We start from the raw sequence: 18,633 nt of genomic DNA on the forward strand, positions 1-18,633 counted from the left end.
CGTTCTAGGCTCTCGGAAAGTTGTATACTGAATCCTTGAAACAGCATTAAAAAATCTTATTTTCCATTTTTTGAGTTTTAAGTAGAAAAATAAACAAAGAATAAAAAAACCATTTTCAGAGATTTTTTTTATTGGTCAAATATTAACACGTTCCTTAAAATTTATCACGATTCTTAGACCTTTTCCAATTTTTTTTAATTGTCAAAGTTTTCAACCAATATTTATCAGAAACGAGTCGAGAATGAATAATAATAGTTCATTAATAGTTATAACTATTAATATATTATGTTTGGAGTTTGGTTAAAACGGTAGTTTTGAATTAATTGGTACATGAGAAGATCGAAAATATTCTGGCAATCCGGTGCACGAAAAACAGACATTTTCGTGCAATCTGGGCGATGGCAAAAGTCGCACCATCCGAGCAAGCCAAAGCTAGAACAAGAGCGCAGTAGTTGACTGGAGCCGCCATTATGGCTTTCCGTAACCACGCTCTAGAGACGAGAATAGAAAAAATCGGTTTTCCGTTTGTAACAGAGTGCGAGCGCGACGTGGCCATCGGAATGAACTAGATCCGGCTTCGACGCGTTGACCCTGGGTCCCGGTGGACCTCCGCGAGGACCTTGGAAGTGGACAAATCCGTCGTCGCGTGTTTTTCGTTTCTTCTTTTTTTTTTTTTTCGGGGTTCCCGTTCGTTGTAGTTTTTTTTGCACGTAGTTTTGGATAAGAAGAAGAAGTGACGAGGTGTGGGCAGGGGAGCGACAGAGACGGGTGACAGTCAACAAAAAGGCGTTCAGCAACATCGGATCAGGGAGAGGAAAGAGAAAGCAATACAAGAGGAACGAAAAACAAGAAGAATAACACAGCAGGCCGAGAGAGTGGAAAGAAGCAGAAAAGGAAGAAAAAAAAAATGTCGAAGCTTTCGTTTCGGGCCAGGGCCCTGGATCCCTCGAAACCAATGCCCATTTATCTGGCAGAGGAACTTCCGGACCTGCCGGAATATTCGGCCATCAACCGGGCCGTTCCACAGATGCCGAGTGGGATGGAAAAAGAGGAAGAATCGGTAAGCCCTGATTTCCATTTTTTCCTCATTGTGTCAAAATTGGAAACCTCGTTTTCTGCGTGCCGCCATCTTGACAAATGCTTGCAAATATACGAGCAGGAACGAACTGCAGAAAAGGGGTAAATTTTTGCGATTATCTCGCCGGTTTCCGGTGCAAATAGCCGAACCAAGGCCAGTTGACCGTCCAGAATCGCCGTCCGGATCCGGTTCCGGGCAAAACCCACCAAAAATCGGCAATGTTTACGTTTTGTTCGGTCGATTGGCGCGTAAAAAAATTTGCCTGTCCCCTTTCATTTGCTCTGCTTTGTGGCAGCTTAAGGGTGAAAATGATAGCGCAGATGAAAGTCATGTTTTGTTTGTTTGCCTCTTGCTGGTGGTGGTGCTGCTGCTGATATTTTTTCAGACAGTAAACAAAAATATTTCGGCAAACTTATAACTTTAAAATTTTTGGTATTTTTTTTTTATATTTGTTGAGAAATTGCAACAATTTGCATTGTCAGAATTGATACATTGATTCAGGAAATTTTAAGCACAAAGGAGACTTAAAAAACAGTTTTTATTTTGTATCAAACAATCAGTTGATTTGCCGAAATCATTCTCTTTAATCTTATGTATTAGCAAAGAAGGCTAACGTTACTCAATGAAATTACAAAAAAAGTTACCATTTCAAATTTACATTAAATTGTCTAAAATACGGACATTCAAAAAAGAAGTCTATCCAGAATTTTTTATCACTGAACAGCCCATTACAGTCAAAACTATAAGAAGAATCATTGCACAGTACATACATTGAAATCGGAAAGGAATCAACCCTCAATCCTTACCAGACCTGTTCCACGTTCAATGTATCAGATGAAAATAGAAAAAAAAGTAGCCAACACTAAACAAACCAGTTTAACTCCCTTAAAGTCGCCTTTTCTTAAACTTGAACAGCGTTATATGTATGTTAAACACCCGGCACATTTAAACTTTGTTAAAGTAAAAGACCTAATAAAACTAGCTGTAATAAAAAAGCATTATATGTAGTTCAACGAACGCAAAAGTTATACCCCTGAAACGCTGTAATCCCTGTAAATCCCAGTACATTATGAAGGGAAAACATCAAGACTAGTAGTACCACGTCTCCAAATCTCTTTCTTACTTAACTTCCTTCAACCTTCTCTAGTTCGAATAAAACGCTTTACTTACTTTTTTCTATGAAATTAAGCAGAAATTTTGTAATAAGGAATTCCTTGTGGAAAGTTTGTTTTATACTATCCTGTTTTCCATGGGACAAGAATTGAAATCGAATTCTACGTCTATTATTAAAGCAGGAAAATCAAATGTCTACAATCAATTAATTGCCATAACGTTATCAAATGGTTTCGGCAATAACCAAGTTGTAGTACAAACTAATAATAAGCAATAACACAAACTTCAGCAGGATGGACTTTAGTAAAACCAATTTTTTTCAACGAGTTGGTATTAATACGTGTGTTTTATTATCCTGTTTTCCATGGGACTGGAATTGAAATCGAATTCTATGTCTATTATTAAAGCAGGAATATCAAATGTCTACAATCAATTAATTGCCATAACGTTATCAAATGGTTTTGGCAGTAACCAAGTTGTAGTACAAACTTATAATAAGCAATAACACAAACTTCAGCAGCATGGACTTAAGTAAAACAAATTTTTTAACGAGTTGTTATCAATACGTGTCTTTTATTATCCTGTTTTCCATGGGACTAGAATTGAAATCGAATTCTATGTCTATTATTAAAGCAGGAAAATCAAATATCTACAATCAATTAATTGCCATAACGCTTTCAAATGGTTATGGCAATAACCAAGTTGTAGTACATAACCATAGAAGATATAAGCCCAAAGTTTTTTTTTATAATGGAGTTTCGTAAAATCAAATTTCTCATCTTCCCTATCAATATTTCGCAGGAACACCATCTGCAGCGCGCAATATGTACCGGCCTCATCATTCCTACCCCGGAAGTCTACGAGACGACCGATTCGGAATTCTACGAGCGGTACTACACAGCCGATTACAAAATGCCCAAACAGATGATCCACATGCAACGTAAGTGAATTTAAAAAGTAAGATTCAGTTTAAAATATTCCTAACTGTCCCCGTTTTCCTCTCCGAAACAGCTCTAAATCTCGAGCAGGACGTGCCGGACTACGACATGGACAGCTCGGACGAGACGTGGGTCAGTACCCAGGGCAAACGGCTAGATCTGGACCCGCTCAAGTTCGAAACGATGATGGATCGACTGGAGAAGAGCTCCGGCCAGACGGTGGTGACGCTGAACGAAGCCAAAGCCCTGCTCAAACAGGACGACGAAATCAGCATAGCGGTGTACGATTATTGGCTGAACAAACGGCTAAAAATGGTAAGCGCGATATTTGCGGGAAAGATTTGGGACAGCGATGTTTATTTTCTGTGTCTTTTAAATTTTAGCAACACCCGCTCATCCTCTCGGTGAAAACCGAAAGCAGAGGTAACACCACCCCCAACAATCCTTATCTGGCATTCCGAAGGCGAACGGAGAAGATGCAAACCCGAAAGAACCGCAAAAACGACGAATCGTCTTACGAGAAAATGCTTAAACTGAGGTTTGCTATATTAAGCCTGTTGAAGTTAAATGTTTTCTAACGCAATCACTTTTTAGGCGGGATCTAAGTCGAGCAGTTACCTTGCTGGAGATGATCAAACGGCGGGAAAAGATGAAGCGAGAACAGCTGCACCTGACCATTGAAGTATACGAAAAGCGATATCACGCGCAAGACTTCAACGGTCAGATGCTGGCCGAGTTCACTTCCAACGCAACCAAAGCGTCCAGGTTCGATCCACGTTTTCGGGATTTTGAAACTGAAAGTATTATAATTCCAACCCCTTCTAACCATTCCAGACCTGCATTTGCACCCATCTATTCCAATCAATATTCGGCGCACCATGCGAGTGGTAGTGTTCCGGGTGTTGCCGGTGTTTCCGGACTAGGATCGTACGGCAGCGGCTCATCGTCACAGTATCATGGCGTTAGTGGGTCGAATAAGCGCGATGCCGAAGCGATGGGTGGCAGTAGTCGTAAGGAGAAGCGTCAGTATAAGAAGCGAAAACACAAAATCCAGAAGGATCGATCCAGTGGTTCTGCTGCAGCCGGCAGTTCTGGTCACGGTGCTGGACACGGTTCTGCCGGATACTCGTATCAGTACCATCCGGCCGGTTCAGCAGGGCTGGCTGGTTCCGCTGGGGTAACGGGTTCGGGAGTACGGGATTCCCTGGGTGGAAGTGTACTAGGCAGCGGTGAGATATTGCTAGACCTGTGCTGCTCTGTGGGTTGTCGGTTGCTAACATTACTCACTGGCTATTTTAGGCACCGCCGATCCGGCACTTTCTTCCGACGAAGAAGAATTGGCTAACCTGCAAGGGAGCACCGCTTCGGAGGAGGAATACACCTACGCGTTTCGGCGGAGCAAAAACTGCCAATATTACAAGGTACGCTGTAATTGTTATCTGTCTGTGGTTTTTTCGTAATCGACTTTTGTTTTGTTGTAGCCCGTTGCGAAAGGAGACTGGCCGTGGGTTTCGAAGGAGGAAAATGGAACGGCAGATCCGCGGTATCGGTTTGCGCTAACTTCGTTACGATATCCAAGGTAAGAGTCGTAAATTCGATAATGTATCTGGGCAGTTTTGAATGAACTCCTGTTTTCCATGGGACTTGAATCGATAAACGGATTCTTTGTCTAAATTTCAAACAGGTAGAGGAAAGTTCTACAATCTATTAATTGCCATATCTCAACACTTGTTATAGTTTTGGCAATAACCAAGTTGTAGTACATTTTTTTCGTATTCACTGTCATATAAAGCACTGGAATTTCATTTGGTGAATGCATGTTTTTTTAGAAAACATCATTTAGCTTCCATGTGGTGAAAAAAGAAATTTTGAGGCACCTACAAAAAGCCTCTCGAGAATATGAACGAATTGCACCTTTTTGTTTTCCAAAAAATACTTTTTATAATCGTTGGAATTTAAGAATCATTCTACCTCGTACTTCGGCAAACCGTCGGATATTTAAAATGTTCACTGTCTTCATCTTTTCAGCAGTTTGACCAGGTCTTTGGCTATTTATCATATTTTTTAAGTGTCTCACATCCCACCCTTGCCATCTCTCAATTAAGTTTCAAGTTATTATACTTATATGACTTGGAACTTTGGCGACGACTTTCAGCATGAACACAACGAAGTCCATTGGCCTGGACACTGGAGAACACAAGACATAGTTCGGGCAAGGCTTGCTTTACTCTGGCAGAAAACACGCTACTCGGGAACGAGGAGTTGGTTTCCTGTTAAGCTCGCAGGCCCATGCGGCCCTCATTAGATGGGAACCGATAAACGAAAGAATAATCGTAGCCAGATTTAGAACACGGGTTAGAAACTTTACAATGGTCCAGTGTTATGCACCAACTGACGGTGCCAATTTGCAGGAGAAAGAGCAGTTTTACAGTCAAGTGAACAACGTGGTTGAGTAAATTCCGAAGGGTGACATTTAAATCTATTTGGGCGACTTCAACGCAAAAAAGGCTCCGACAATCAGACGAGCGAAAACGGAGAGCTGTTTCTAAAATTTTGTATCAACAACATTGTGATCGGTGGATCGCTCTACCCCCATCGAACAGCACATACGGTCACTTGAGTATCCCGAGATGGTCGAACAGAAAATCAAATTGATCACATCTGCATCAGCCGAAAATGGAGAGAAGCCTTCTTGATGTCCGTAACGAACGAAGCGCAGACATTGAAACTGACCACCATCTCGTCTTCGGCGAGATACGACTGAGAGTTGCGCGTGTCCAACGGTTCGAGGAGAAAGTCGGGTGTCGATACGACGTTCGCCGGTCGGAGAATCCAGATTTTCACCTGCATGCGTAGAACAACTTGAATCCCGAGCCTCGGAACTGGCGACAAACAGAACAGTAGAAGGCATGTACCGGGTCAGCCAAAGCATCTGCATAAATGAGCTTCTAGACGAGACAAGAGAGTCTGGACAAACTCCCTAGCCGAAGAGGGAGAAAGAGCCGCCGCCAATGGAGATATTCGATTACTTTATGACATTTCTCGCCGCCTTAGTGGTGCAAGGACTAATGCAAGAATGTCGCTGAAAAACCGAGCAGGTGAGTTAGTTATTGATCGATCGAACAGATCAGCTTAAACGATGGTCTGAGCACTTCGAACAACTCTTCCGAGTCACGAATAGCGATGGCTAACAAAACCCGCAGCTCGAAGCGCCAACAGCAAGTCGCATTAGTGGCTGGATTAGAAGCGGCAATCAAAGACATGAAATCCAACAATGCACCTTGGATCGATTGCTTCCCTGCTGAAATGTTGAAAGCCAACCCTGCCTTGTCAGCACAAATGTTGCACCGTTTTTTCGCTGACATTTGGGATACTGCAACATTCCCAGCCGACTGGATGCAGCGTATCCTCGTTAAGGTCCCGAAGAAAGGAGACCTGACAGTGTGCGGTAACTGGCGAGGCATAACGTTGATCTGTACAACCCTCAAAGTACTCTGCGAAGTAATCCTGAACAGGTTCCATGAGAAAATTGACACTACCCTCCGACGGCAACAAGCTGGATTCCGATCCGGACGATCATGTGAGGACCATCACAACGCTACAAATAATAATGGAACAAATCAACAAATTCCAGGACTGTCCTCTGCTGCTGTTCGTTGATTTCGAAAAAGCATGAAAACATCTGGGCGGCTCTAAGGCGACGAGGAGTCCTAGGGAACTACTCCATCTCATCGAAGCACAGTACGAGGCATTATCGTGCAAAGTCCTTGTCCGATCCAATTCCGGTAACTTGCGAGTCTCCGGAACACCTGGCGGTCACGCCAGATCTCTCTATGGACGAAAATCCGAATCTTCAAGTCGAGCGTTAAATCCGTATTGTTGTACGGGTGTGAAACTTGGTGCACATATGCGATGACGACGTTAAAACTGCGAGCATTTGTGAATCGCTGCCTGCGAAATATCATCCGCGATTGGTCGCCTGTTACTGGAACGTAAGTGGAGATGGATTGGGCACACGCTGCGAAAAGATGAGAACGAGATTTGCAGAGAGGCGCTTGAATGGAATCCAGCCAGTAGGACATTGAAGAAGAGGCAGACCCAGAAACTCGTGGCGGCGAAGCCTAGCTGACGAAATACGAACATGTCGACGAGAGTCTTGACTAGGACCAAGTGAAAACGCTGGCTCCGGATCGTCAACAGTGAAGGTCTTTTACCAGGGCCCTATGCGCCGGAGAATCGACGCGGGACCATTAATTGAACTAACTTATACTTAATTTTTATTAATCACGCGTAAGCTTAAGGCGCTCGTCTTGCCTTTATTCCTAATTCCTATTTTCCTAAGTTAAAATCATGCCACTTTCACTGAAACTTTCACAGAACCTCTTTAGGATTTTATATGATCACTTGATATACACTCGGTACATATTAAATTAGACGTACTTTACAATACTTATTTCCGCGAAGTCGAGGTTCAACAAATTTGCATCTGTTAAAACGTTTTATCACTGCAATAACAGGTTTTCGTTTCCGTTTCAGGCCCCGTTGTATCGGCTTCGCCCGAAGAAGGATAGGTCGAGGCGGTCGGGTTATAATCGATCGGGTTAGCACGGATTTGGACGATCTGTGGACTCGGCTGGACTACAAGATCATCGAATCGGAAACGACACCGGCAGCAGCTGTGGCAGCGGAACCAGAAGAGGAAAGCATCGTGGTGCCGCTTCCGGGAAGCACCTCGAATGTGGTGACGGATCTCGATCCACCGGTTGACAGCAAGAAGGCAGTTAGTAGTACTGTCAGTGGTTTAAGTGTTGGCACTTCTGGAACTGGCAGTTTGAGTCGGTCGGCGGTCCCTTGCCGAAGGCAATTGGTAATCAAGGAAGAAACGGACCTGGATGAGTTGTTCATGAGTGGTGTCGGATTGATCCGACGAACAGAAGAAAACAGTGGTACAGTTAAATCGGGAGTAGGAAGTAATGAGGGGCTATCAACGGGGGTAGAAATAAAAGAGGAAGTGTCGTGCAGTGATGAAAGGACATCAACGACGGTTCCAACGTCTTCGTCGACGTTTGTAAGTACTAATATTAGTGGTAGTGTGAATAACTCAGAAAATAATGTGATAAAGAGTGAAGCTGGCGATATTGTGACGGTAAAACAGGAAGTCCTGGAAGATTACGAGCACATGATAGACAATGTAAATAATAGTTATAGGCATCGGATTAGTAACAATAGCAGCAGTAACATCAGCAGTCGGCCAGAAAACAACAGCTTCAATAGCAGTAGTTACTTCAATAGTAGAAACAATTTTATCCAATCGTTCAATAATAGTATTAGCGGTAATGTAGAACAGGGTGGACTATCCCAGTTCCAACAAAATTTGTCCTCAAGGTCGATGCAGCAACATTTGTCTGCTACAGCTTTGTGCTCTAGTGGGTCAATGCAATCTCAGTCCTACAATGGGATAGATGAAAATCAAGAAGCGGAGGCAGGGGACAGTTCGCTCATTGCCGGCGTCTATTCAGAGTTACTGAACGAAATCCAATCAAGTTGGCTACACTTTCGGCCAAAAACACCGGAACCTCTTCCGTTGGATGATCAAGACCTTTTGCTCGACAATGATCCTTTGTTCCAAACGGATGCTAATCGGATAGCATTGGAATTACAGGCTTTGGGTGACGAATTGCCAGCAGATGTTTTTAATCGATCGGAAGCAACAGCGGTAGGATCCTTGTTCCGAACGAAACCATTTGCGCTGGACAGTTTGGTGGAACCACATCCGCTGGGCTTGGAGGGTTCTGCTACCAATCGAAAGGATGCCGACGAGCTGGGCATTAAGCTTGAAACATGTTCTAACTCGGATAACAATCTCAGTGGCGATAGCTTAAATGATCTGAATCTTAGCTTGAATGAGTCCAATGAAGACGAGAAGATGCTGGACAAAATCTTGCAAGAGTGCCAAATCGACGATATGAAATCGTTAAACCAGACAAGCAATTTCTGGAATGGAATCCTGGAAGATGGAATCCTGAACCAGTTGGAGGTAGGCGATGAAGCCGGTGCAGGCGCTGGTGGGGAGAATAAGGAGGACGCTTTGGTAGCAATAAACGAATTTGTTAATCCTCCTCTGGTTGACGGGCTGCCGGTTAACAAAATAGGCTATTGTTCGGAATTGGTTGGTTTCGATAAACCATCTAATGTAGAGAGATTCAAAAGCAAGCGGCGGAAGATTTTGAAACGGTGTAATTTTGCTGTCGGCAGCAGCTACATAGTCGTAAGAAACCCGCCCCAAGAAGAGCTCTTTAAGAAGCATTCCGATGGCGAACTAGAAGTCACTGCTGAGGCAGAGAAAACTGACTCGGCAACTAATTCTTCACCTTCAATGGCTGAAGTAAAAACCGAAGAAGATGCGATATCCGCCACCGTACCCGCCGATCAGATCAAAATCGAACCACCCGACGAGCTACTAGCTGCGTCCACTCAATCTGCACCACAACTGCAAACTAATACAACCGTGATTCCGACAGGAAACGCCAATACAAGTTTCTATCAGTCTCTGTCAGCCCCACAGATCAAATTGGAACCATTGAATCATTTGTCGTCGGTTCCGTCCAGTCTTACTGCTTCTCCAGTGCCGCAGAGTACATCTTTCCTGATAACTTCTCCATCAACGATGCAAGTTGTACAGCAACAACAGAATGCAGTGGGAACTTCTTCAACCGTACTGAATCCATTGATGGCTACGGCACAAACCACTGTGCCAGTAGTCCATCATCCTACGCAGCAGCAACAGATCACAATAACAGGAACACCTACCGGGGGTAGTGCCAGCAGCAGCGGAACGTCAACCCCCACCGGGAGCTATATCGTGCAGCATACGACGCCGATTGTATTATCTCAGCAGCAGATGCAGCAGCTCGCGGCTGCTTCCGGTGGGGGAAATATCGTTACAGTCAGCGGAAATCAGGTGTTGACAGCAACCGCAAAACAGGCACTACAGCAGCACCAGCAATCCCACGGGACGGGACAACCGCAACAAATTCAGATTCAGCATGCCACACTACCCCATCAGGGTGAAACGTATGTGTTAACAGCGACGGCTGCACCGGGACAGTCACCGATGAAGAAGGCCATCAATGGACCGAACGATAAGACATGTAAGTTTAAATTTCGTGGTGGTGCTGGTGGTCAGCTTCTAAAACTGATAATTTTATTTTATTTTTTTAGTGAAGCAAAATGTCATCAACCCCAAGTTCCATACGCTTATTAACCAGAAACTGGCCGCCGGCCAGAAGGCTGGTGATCTCAATAAGAAACAACTGGAGATGATCACAAAGGCGCTGGTATCGTCGCAAAAAATGATCGTAAAATCAGCTTCACCGGCTAATCACGGTACGGCACAGGTAGTTCAGCAGCAACAACTGCAACATCAGGCAGGAGGTTCGATTGGCACGAGTACCTACAATGTGATCCACCAAAACTCTCTGCAGCAACCAATAACGATCCTGTCAGCAGCACCGAGTCACGGCCAGGGTCCGGGACAACAGACGACGCAGAACAAGATCATTCTTACTTCATCGCCTCAGCTGATCCAACAAGCTGCCGGTCAGTTGATGGCTGCTGCAGCTGCCTCTCCTCATGGGAAAATTGCAATAAATCCGCAACAGTTCCAGCAGGTACAAGAACTCGGTGCCCAGGGTCAATCATCTGCTAGTGGGACTGGGGTCGCTGGCGGCCAACCCGGTCAACAGCAGCATGTCAAATTGGAAAAGACGGTTAATATGCTGTTCGATGCAGATAAAAATCGGATAGTTTATGCCAACATCAAGAACAGTCGTGGGCAGTTTCTGGCTCAGATAAATCCGAAAGTTGTTAATATTATCCAACCGATCCAACAGCAAAAGTTGATGAACAATGTAGGCGCCCTGCAGGCACAGCAGCAGCAACAACAGCAAACAACGACTAGTGTACAGAACATTTTGGGAGGGTCACCAACAACCGCAATTGTAAATAGTAAAGGAATACAACGGATACCAGCGGTTAGTATTCGTGCTCAGCAGTTACAGGCGGCTAGCCAACAACAGCATCAGCAGGATGGCAGTGGCACAACGACCGTAGCAGTCGCGACAAACAATGCCACCAACAGTATAAAGTTTATTCAAGTAACGCCGGCCTCGGTGGCATCGGCTTCAGCAGCCGCAATGACCGCGGCTGCCGCCTCTTCCGGCGGTGCTAATGTTTCCAATGATACGGGATTGACGACTACCTCGGTTACGTCTATGATCGTTCCAACGTCTTCAAGTTCTGCTTCACTGGTAAGCGTCAGTGCTGGTGGCATAAGTAATTCTGGTGCTGGCAGTGGAAGCACCGGAATTCAGTCTGTGTCGTCGTCTGCGGTTTCTGTCACGACCGCCAACCCACCTACCACAATCAACATTACCAATAGGTGAGAATCGAAGAGCGGCCAGCTCATTAGGTAACTGTTGTTAATTATAATCTTTTATTTGTCAGTAACGCAAGAAAAAAAAAACCCACACATACATTTGTAAGATTCAATTCTCTTGTCATCGGTGTCACAGTGTAAGGAAAAAACGAAAATGAAGCAAAAATATCTTCTACTAGTCTCTCGTATAATCTTGGTCTATAGATTTTTGGCTCCCGAGCATTCCCATTTTATCCCACAGAAACATTGTCATAGCTCGTAGATTAACTTCTTCAGATCTTATCAGTTTAATCGAGCAGCTGTTGCAGTGTACACGGATATGCATGTGTAGATAGTGCTGCTGCAATTTGTGCGATTGGCAAGAAAGCAGCTTAATCTATTTATTCGATTGGCCATTCGTTTTTTAAAGTAAAATTCGAATGGATTGTAGCTTTGGAAAAACTTCCTTTTTTTTAATATGTTTTGGTCTGTGACTATTTTCTTAATTCATTTGAAAGGCCTCCTCATTGGTTTCAACGATTATCAAGCAACATACTTCTAAAATAGGAATCTCTTGACTTCAAAGGAAAGTGTATTGTTTTTTTGTGGAGCTATCCTAATATTACAAAATAGATAAATCTTTTGACAAACAAGGGCCTTTTGTTAACTTAATATATTTCAGTAAAACATATAAGATTAAAAAAATTGGGAACATAGATCAGATTTGAAATTTGTTGCTAGTATTTTTTGTCAACTGTTCTAAACATGGAACTTGTGATATTGAGTCTTTAAAGTCGTTTTGTATTTGCCTTTTTATGTTGTCTTTAGTTGTTACACAACTAAATCGTTTTCATCGTTGAAGCAAAATTGCTGATTGCTATCAAAATGTAATTTCGAAGTGACCCGCACAGCACTGATCTGATTATACTTGAGTATTTATAACGGCATGTTTAGTGAAATGTTGCATTCAAGTTGATAAGCTGCCTGCAACTGTATATTTCTCGAAGACCATGATTATCGTTAATATCTAAAATGTTTATTTCATTTCAAACCATTTTCAATTTATTCGATGAATTTCTTGAACTTAATATGAGATAAATTCATTAAAAAAACATAAGTATGCGAATATAACTTTGTACTTCGATCAATTCTTTATGTGGTTGTTTTTAAAAAAAGATCGTTTTATCTCACCGCTTTCTGTTTTTTATCGATGTTGTCACCATAGCCATTTAATTTGCTTCTCATCGATATTAAAAAAACAATCTTAACATGCGATAACTAGTAGCTCAGGTCTGGAATGTTGCGGCCAAAACTTCCAGTGAAAGACTAAGATTTGTATATTACAATATAAGTAATGAATTTGGAATGAAGTTGGTTGTAAATAATATCTAACTGATAGTTCAGTGTATTTTTCACTCTACATCGTAAATTCTTAGAGCGATCAGAGAAATGAGAGTATAATAACTCCCAGTCTTTGAACGTTCGGACGAGGGATATTTTGGTCGTGACAAGTCCGGAGACAAGAGAAGAACATTTTTCTGTGCATAGGATAACCGATATGTAATCTTCAGCGCTATGTCCAAATTTCTTTTTTCTACCGCGCGAAGTATGCTATTAATAATACCATTAAAACTAGCATTGTAATAAAATCATAAATCCTAAATATTTGTAAAATGGACAGATAAATATTATAGTTAATATTAATTGTATCTTCTTTGCACGGACAACGTGATTCTCGTGGATATGCTACGGTATTGATAGAGATCCCATTTTCCTCTTTTCTGAATATTCAGCATGGATAAAAAGTATAAAAAATAGACAAAAAACGCTTACAGTTTTCTTTTCCGATTTTTCGGTCGGCTTTTCGAGCGATCAGAATGACAAAGTGTGTAAACTTTTCCCAAACTCGACCCAAAAAAGGGCAAAGAAAACAACAAAAAGACAATTGTTTTAAATTGTTCTTGTGTATGTGATTTGTAAAACGCGTATGCGGTGAATTACAAAAAAAAAAGAAACGACAAGCAAAACGCATCTTTCCATATTCTCATATCAATATTTGGTTCTGGGTTTGGAAATCATCGATGTCGTTTGAGAGTTGTCTTTGTTTGAGAGATGGAAGCTATCGTAATAATACTTGAGAATGGAAGAGAACCCTTGTTAATATTGGATGACTGCAGAAGAAAGTATGTATTTGTGTTTGGTAGCATTGCAAACAAGACTTGTGTGTGTGTGACGTGTACTTGTATAAAGTTCAAACTAGTTGAAGCTTATTAAAAGTTTTCCGTGGTTGCATAGAGTAACTTTGACATACATATTAAAGAAGCAAAATTCCTTGCCGAGGCATAGAACATATTTGACACGTCCTAGGTGGTTTTCAGGGCGAGAACGAGAAAGCAAAATTAACAAATACAATTTGAAGTGTGCATATGTTTTAGCTGATGAGTAAAAAACTAAGTAAAGATACAACAAAACAACAAAAAACTACAAATTCTGATTGCGCTTGAATATTGTAATTACCAACCAACAGAAACAAAAGTAAAAAGCAGTTGTCATTTTCATGTAACTCTGGAAAAACTACTAAATTCAACTAGAAGTCAGAATATAACGAATCGAAACAAAAAAAAATTCTTCAAAAAGATAAAATTATAAGCAACAGCATAAAACACAACATAAATAGTGAGATTGAAAACGGCAAAAATAAGAAGGAGGCGATGTAAAATTATTGGCTAGTAAACGAATGAAATAAAAAAAAACTACACTCTTTACAACAATCTTTATCCTAACGAGAAATTTGAAGCAAGAACAGAGCCTAGAACACTCTGCTAAACAAACGGGCGTTTATGAAAATCAAATACAAACGGCATAATGAGTAGAAGAAAAAGGACGAAGAAAATTCCGTGTCGCTTTTCCTTGGCACGGTGTGGAGCAACGGAAGATGGTAGAAAGAGAAAAAGCAGAAAGCAGTTAAAAAAAATTCAAAAAGTATTATTCTTATCGAACTAAAACGTGAAGCAGTGGAAAAAAGCAGCAGTTGTAAAACTACTGGACATAGGTTTTTAATTAAATTAAATTATTATTTTTTGTACACAAGATAAAAGTAAGAAATTTAAAATATACTTCAAAATAACTATGAACAATTCAATCTCCGGGATTATTACTGTGCAGATCCGAAAGTGTGCCCTTTTGTACTCAGATTATTGTAGCTTGTTACTACGTTGGAGTTACTGTTACTGATCAAGATAGCTGAAAGCTTTGCGTGAATTGGTATTAGCTGGCGAAAAATGCGTGATGGACATACGCGGGAGTAAGACGAATAAATCTTACAAATAGATAAAATACGCTTTCAACGATGTCTTACAGAAATCCGGAGGGATATCGCTAGAGCCCGAAAGATGGCAGCACCGGCATATTAAGAAAGGAATCAGGGTTGAACTGAGTGGCGATGAATACTGAAAAGTTAGAGGTGAAACAGAAAAATTGAAACGCTTTCGGAAAATTTTTTTTTGAAAGATTGATAGTCAAGGCCAGACGAATAGAAAACCGTCAGTTAAAAAAAAGCTGAATGTGATACCTTCCCGGAACCTCTGAACAAACCTTACACAAGTGACCGTTGATGACTTTTATTCAATTCCATCCACAAAATCACTGAATGCTGCATCGTCCTCCAGGCCTATTGAGTACGAATTTCTGCACCAGCACCAGGGATCGATCGCTCAGATCCACCAGGCTGTAGCGATCGTCAAGATGCTCACTGGTACTTATTTCCAGCCTAACGTCATCGGGTGAAGTCAGCACACTGCCAGTTTTTTGATTGCTGACCTTATAAAAGTACTCATCCGAACGGCGCACCACTTCCACCGTCCAGAAGTCGTGGGATTCCGAAACGTAGCAGAAGCCAATTTTTTCATCATCGACCAGGTACAATCCGGTGTGGACGTTGCGAATGGTGAAGCACAGTCCCCGATCATTTGCGATGAACTCGTGCTTGGCATCTTTTGTTGCAGTTGGGTTCCAGCAGACGGGTTTGCACTTGACGTTCTGAAGATGATCAAATTTGGGGGCAGGTGTCATGAACTGTCCCACCGAGATGGAAACGTAGTTCCAAATGATGGCGTAAACACCTTCCGGAATTTTTTGTTTGAGTTGGCGTAACTCTGAAGCGTATTTGGCCCTCGAGAAGTCTGTATATTGTTCAACTTTCTTCATGCGGAAAGCCAATAACATAACGCCAGTTCTCAGCCGTTGCGAGTCTATTTGCATCCGACGAAACAGAGCCACACAGGCTCGAATCTGCTGGTCAATACATGGAAGATGTTCGATAAAATCGCACACATTCTTCAGCACACAGTTCGGTGTGTATGCTTCATCAAACAACTGCTTCAACACCTTGTAGCTAATCTGTTCGAACAAGGCAGCAACCGCTATCAGTTCGTCATCAATCGGTTGGCCTATGCGGTCGGCTACCTCCCGTATGACGTATTCCAGGGAATACCGAATGTTTTCGAACTTAGTAATAAGTTGTTCCGAGGCATCAGCAACAAATTCGTCCAACAGACTGAATACGACCAGTAGACAACTGGACTTTTGCACGCAATCTTCGAGTCTCCGTAGATATTCAAGGAGAGCTTCTGCGCCCATCAACACAACCTCGTCACCGTTCGGGAATTTTCCGCTTACATATTTCTTAACAAACACAACTATCTCAAGGACGTGACTCAATTCTTCGTTGCACAACTTATCGACCACACTCATCAGGATACATTTCCGTTGTTCAGCGGGTAGTTCGTTAAAGTCCTTCACCGCTTGGTTCACGTCCAATAGTATGTTGGACGATAGTATATCCGACATATTGTTTTCAAGTTCACTGCACCAGAAACTGTGACTTATGACACCCTTTTGGCTCGACTATCGAATCGAAAGTGCGATAATAGAGCGAGCGAATTCGTAATCTTATCTGATTTTTTTAATACTTCGGTTTGGTAGGCACTTTTTTCCCTATCAACAGGCTCAGTCGAGTTGATTATTGTGATCAATTATAGTACGGTGATTGGTTTGAGTCATTTCGAATATTGCTTTCCACGCAACCAGATATCTGGCAGCAACGGAGTAATCAAGTATAGAAAAATTACTGTAAACAAAGTTATTGCGTGGTTTTAGTATGCTATATATACAGTTGGTTGATTTGGGCCTTCTCAAGTTGATTAAAATGGCTAGAAATCTATAAATTCTGGGAAGGATCAAGTTGTTCTTTCAAATACTGGACAACACACGACGTGTTCAGATTCAGGACTTTCCAAATCAACTTAAGAGCGCATTCGTATTAAAAAAAAAATTTCAGTCTCTGAAGCTGAAAATCATAAACTGTTCGATACAGAAATTGTGAATGGATACTACAACGACTCTGATCGAAAAATCTTTCGAAGCCCGACCGGAAAAAGTGCCTAAATGATGCAACAACACTTAAACCGGGTAATGAAGAATCGGAACCAGCAAAACTCTTAGGTTAGATTCGAAAAGTTTGTAAGAAAAACTACATTTGAACGCATGTATTCTATACATATGTTCATCAGCGCTGCTCCAAAAAATTGTAATCAATGAAGATAATCCGCCGCTCTCTTCAACCTTTTAAACAAAAAAATTTGAATTGTCTTACAAATAAATGTTTACTTCATTCTGAATGCTCGTAGAAATCACATGCACTTTCTAACACTTAGAATTGTGTTCGACAAATTATACTTCATCGAGTAAGAAACTGCCGTTTTAATTATCCTCCGTGTAATCAGTCGGACACCGTCCTGTAGATGGGCAACATTGAGACTGGTTGACAGAATGTTAAGTACTGTGTCCTGTATTAAATTGGCCTTTGATTCTCCAGGTTCCTCCGGTCGGTCGGTACGCTTCATCTCTTCGGCCATCAAACGCTGCTTGGCAACCGGAGGTCGCGGCAGACTACGCGCAATCGTTCGAAGCAGCGCTACCGGGCAGAGGGCGAGCTTGACGAAGCGGAGGACTGTTGGGATACCATCAAGACAGCCATCAACGGAGAACGTCATCGGTCATGTGGAACGAACTCGACGGAACGACGAGGAGTGTATCACTGACAGCGGAAGAGGCAGCAAGTCCGAATTTTCCAGGAGGAAAACGCCGCCTGGAGGAGCTGAAGCAGCTGCATCGTTCCCAAGAAACACAAAAGTTCTATCAGAAACTCAACGCATCCCGCAAAGGCTTCGTGCTACAAGCCGAAATGTGCCGGGATAAGGATGGGGGCATCCTGACGGACAATCGTGGGGTGATTAAAAGGTGGAAGCAGCACTTCGATGAACACCTGAACGGCGCACATGCAGGAGATCAAGACGGTGGGGGAAGGTACATCGCCGGTGTAGCCAACGACGTAGAGGAGCCACTCCCAACGATGAGTGAAGTTAAGGAAGCCATTCGTCAGCTGGATAGCAACAAGTCGGCTGGGAAGGATGACATCGCAGCTGAACTCATCAAAATGGGCCCGGACAAGTTGGCCGATTGCCTATACGGTTGATGGATCTGGGACACAGAACAGCTACCGGAGGAATAGAAGGAGGGGGTAATATGCCCCTTCTACAAGAGGGGAGACAAATTGGACTGTGAAAACTACCGAGCGATCACTGTCCTAAATGCAGCCTACAAAGTTTCGTCCCGAATCCTACTCCGCTGCCTACCGCCACAAGCAAATAGATTCGTGGGAAGTCATCAGGCCGGCTTCATGGAGGGACGATCAACGACGGACTAGATCTTCACACCACGGCAAATCCTCCAAAAATGCCGCGAACAACAAATCCCTACGCATCATCTATTTATCGACTTCAAAGCCGCATACGACACGATCGGTCGTGACAAGCTATGGAAAATCATGGACGAGAACGGCTTTTCCGGGAAGCTGATCAGACTGATTAAGGCGACGATGGATGGAACGTAGGGCTGTGTGTGGATTTCGGGTAAATTGTCAAGTTTATTCGAATCGCACAGGGGGCTTCGACAAGGCGATGGTCAATCCTGCATGATGTTCAACGTGGCGCTAGAAGGTGTTATTCGTCGAGCGGTGGGCGAAATGC

General features: G+C 42.6%; 1 protein-coding gene across 1 annotated transcript; it reads left to right on the plus strand.

Moving 5' to 3' along the window:
• The first annotated feature begins 421 nt into the window (after positions 1-421).
• LOC129760633 (uncharacterized) lies at positions 422-14,687 on the plus strand. The gene is made up of 10 exons (XM_055758288.1): positions 422-1,060; positions 2,993-3,131; positions 3,203-3,444; positions 3,513-3,667; positions 3,724-3,894; positions 3,964-4,358; positions 4,429-4,550; positions 4,611-4,708; positions 7,666-10,280; positions 10,351-14,687. The coding sequence occupies exons 1-10, from the start codon at positions 908-910 to the stop codon at positions 11,571-11,573; spliced, it is 5,313 nt and encodes a 1,770-aa protein (XP_055614263.1). The 5' UTR covers positions 422-907; the 3' UTR covers positions 11,574-14,687.
• Positions 14,688-18,633: the final 3,946 nt, after the last annotated feature.

This window comes from Uranotaenia lowii, unplaced genomic scaffold (genome assembly GCF_029784155.1).
Source record: "Uranotaenia lowii strain MFRU-FL unplaced genomic scaffold, ASM2978415v1 HiC_scaffold_693, whole genome shotgun sequence".
NCBI lineage: Eukaryota > Metazoa > Arthropoda > Insecta > Diptera > Culicidae > Uranotaenia > Uranotaenia lowii.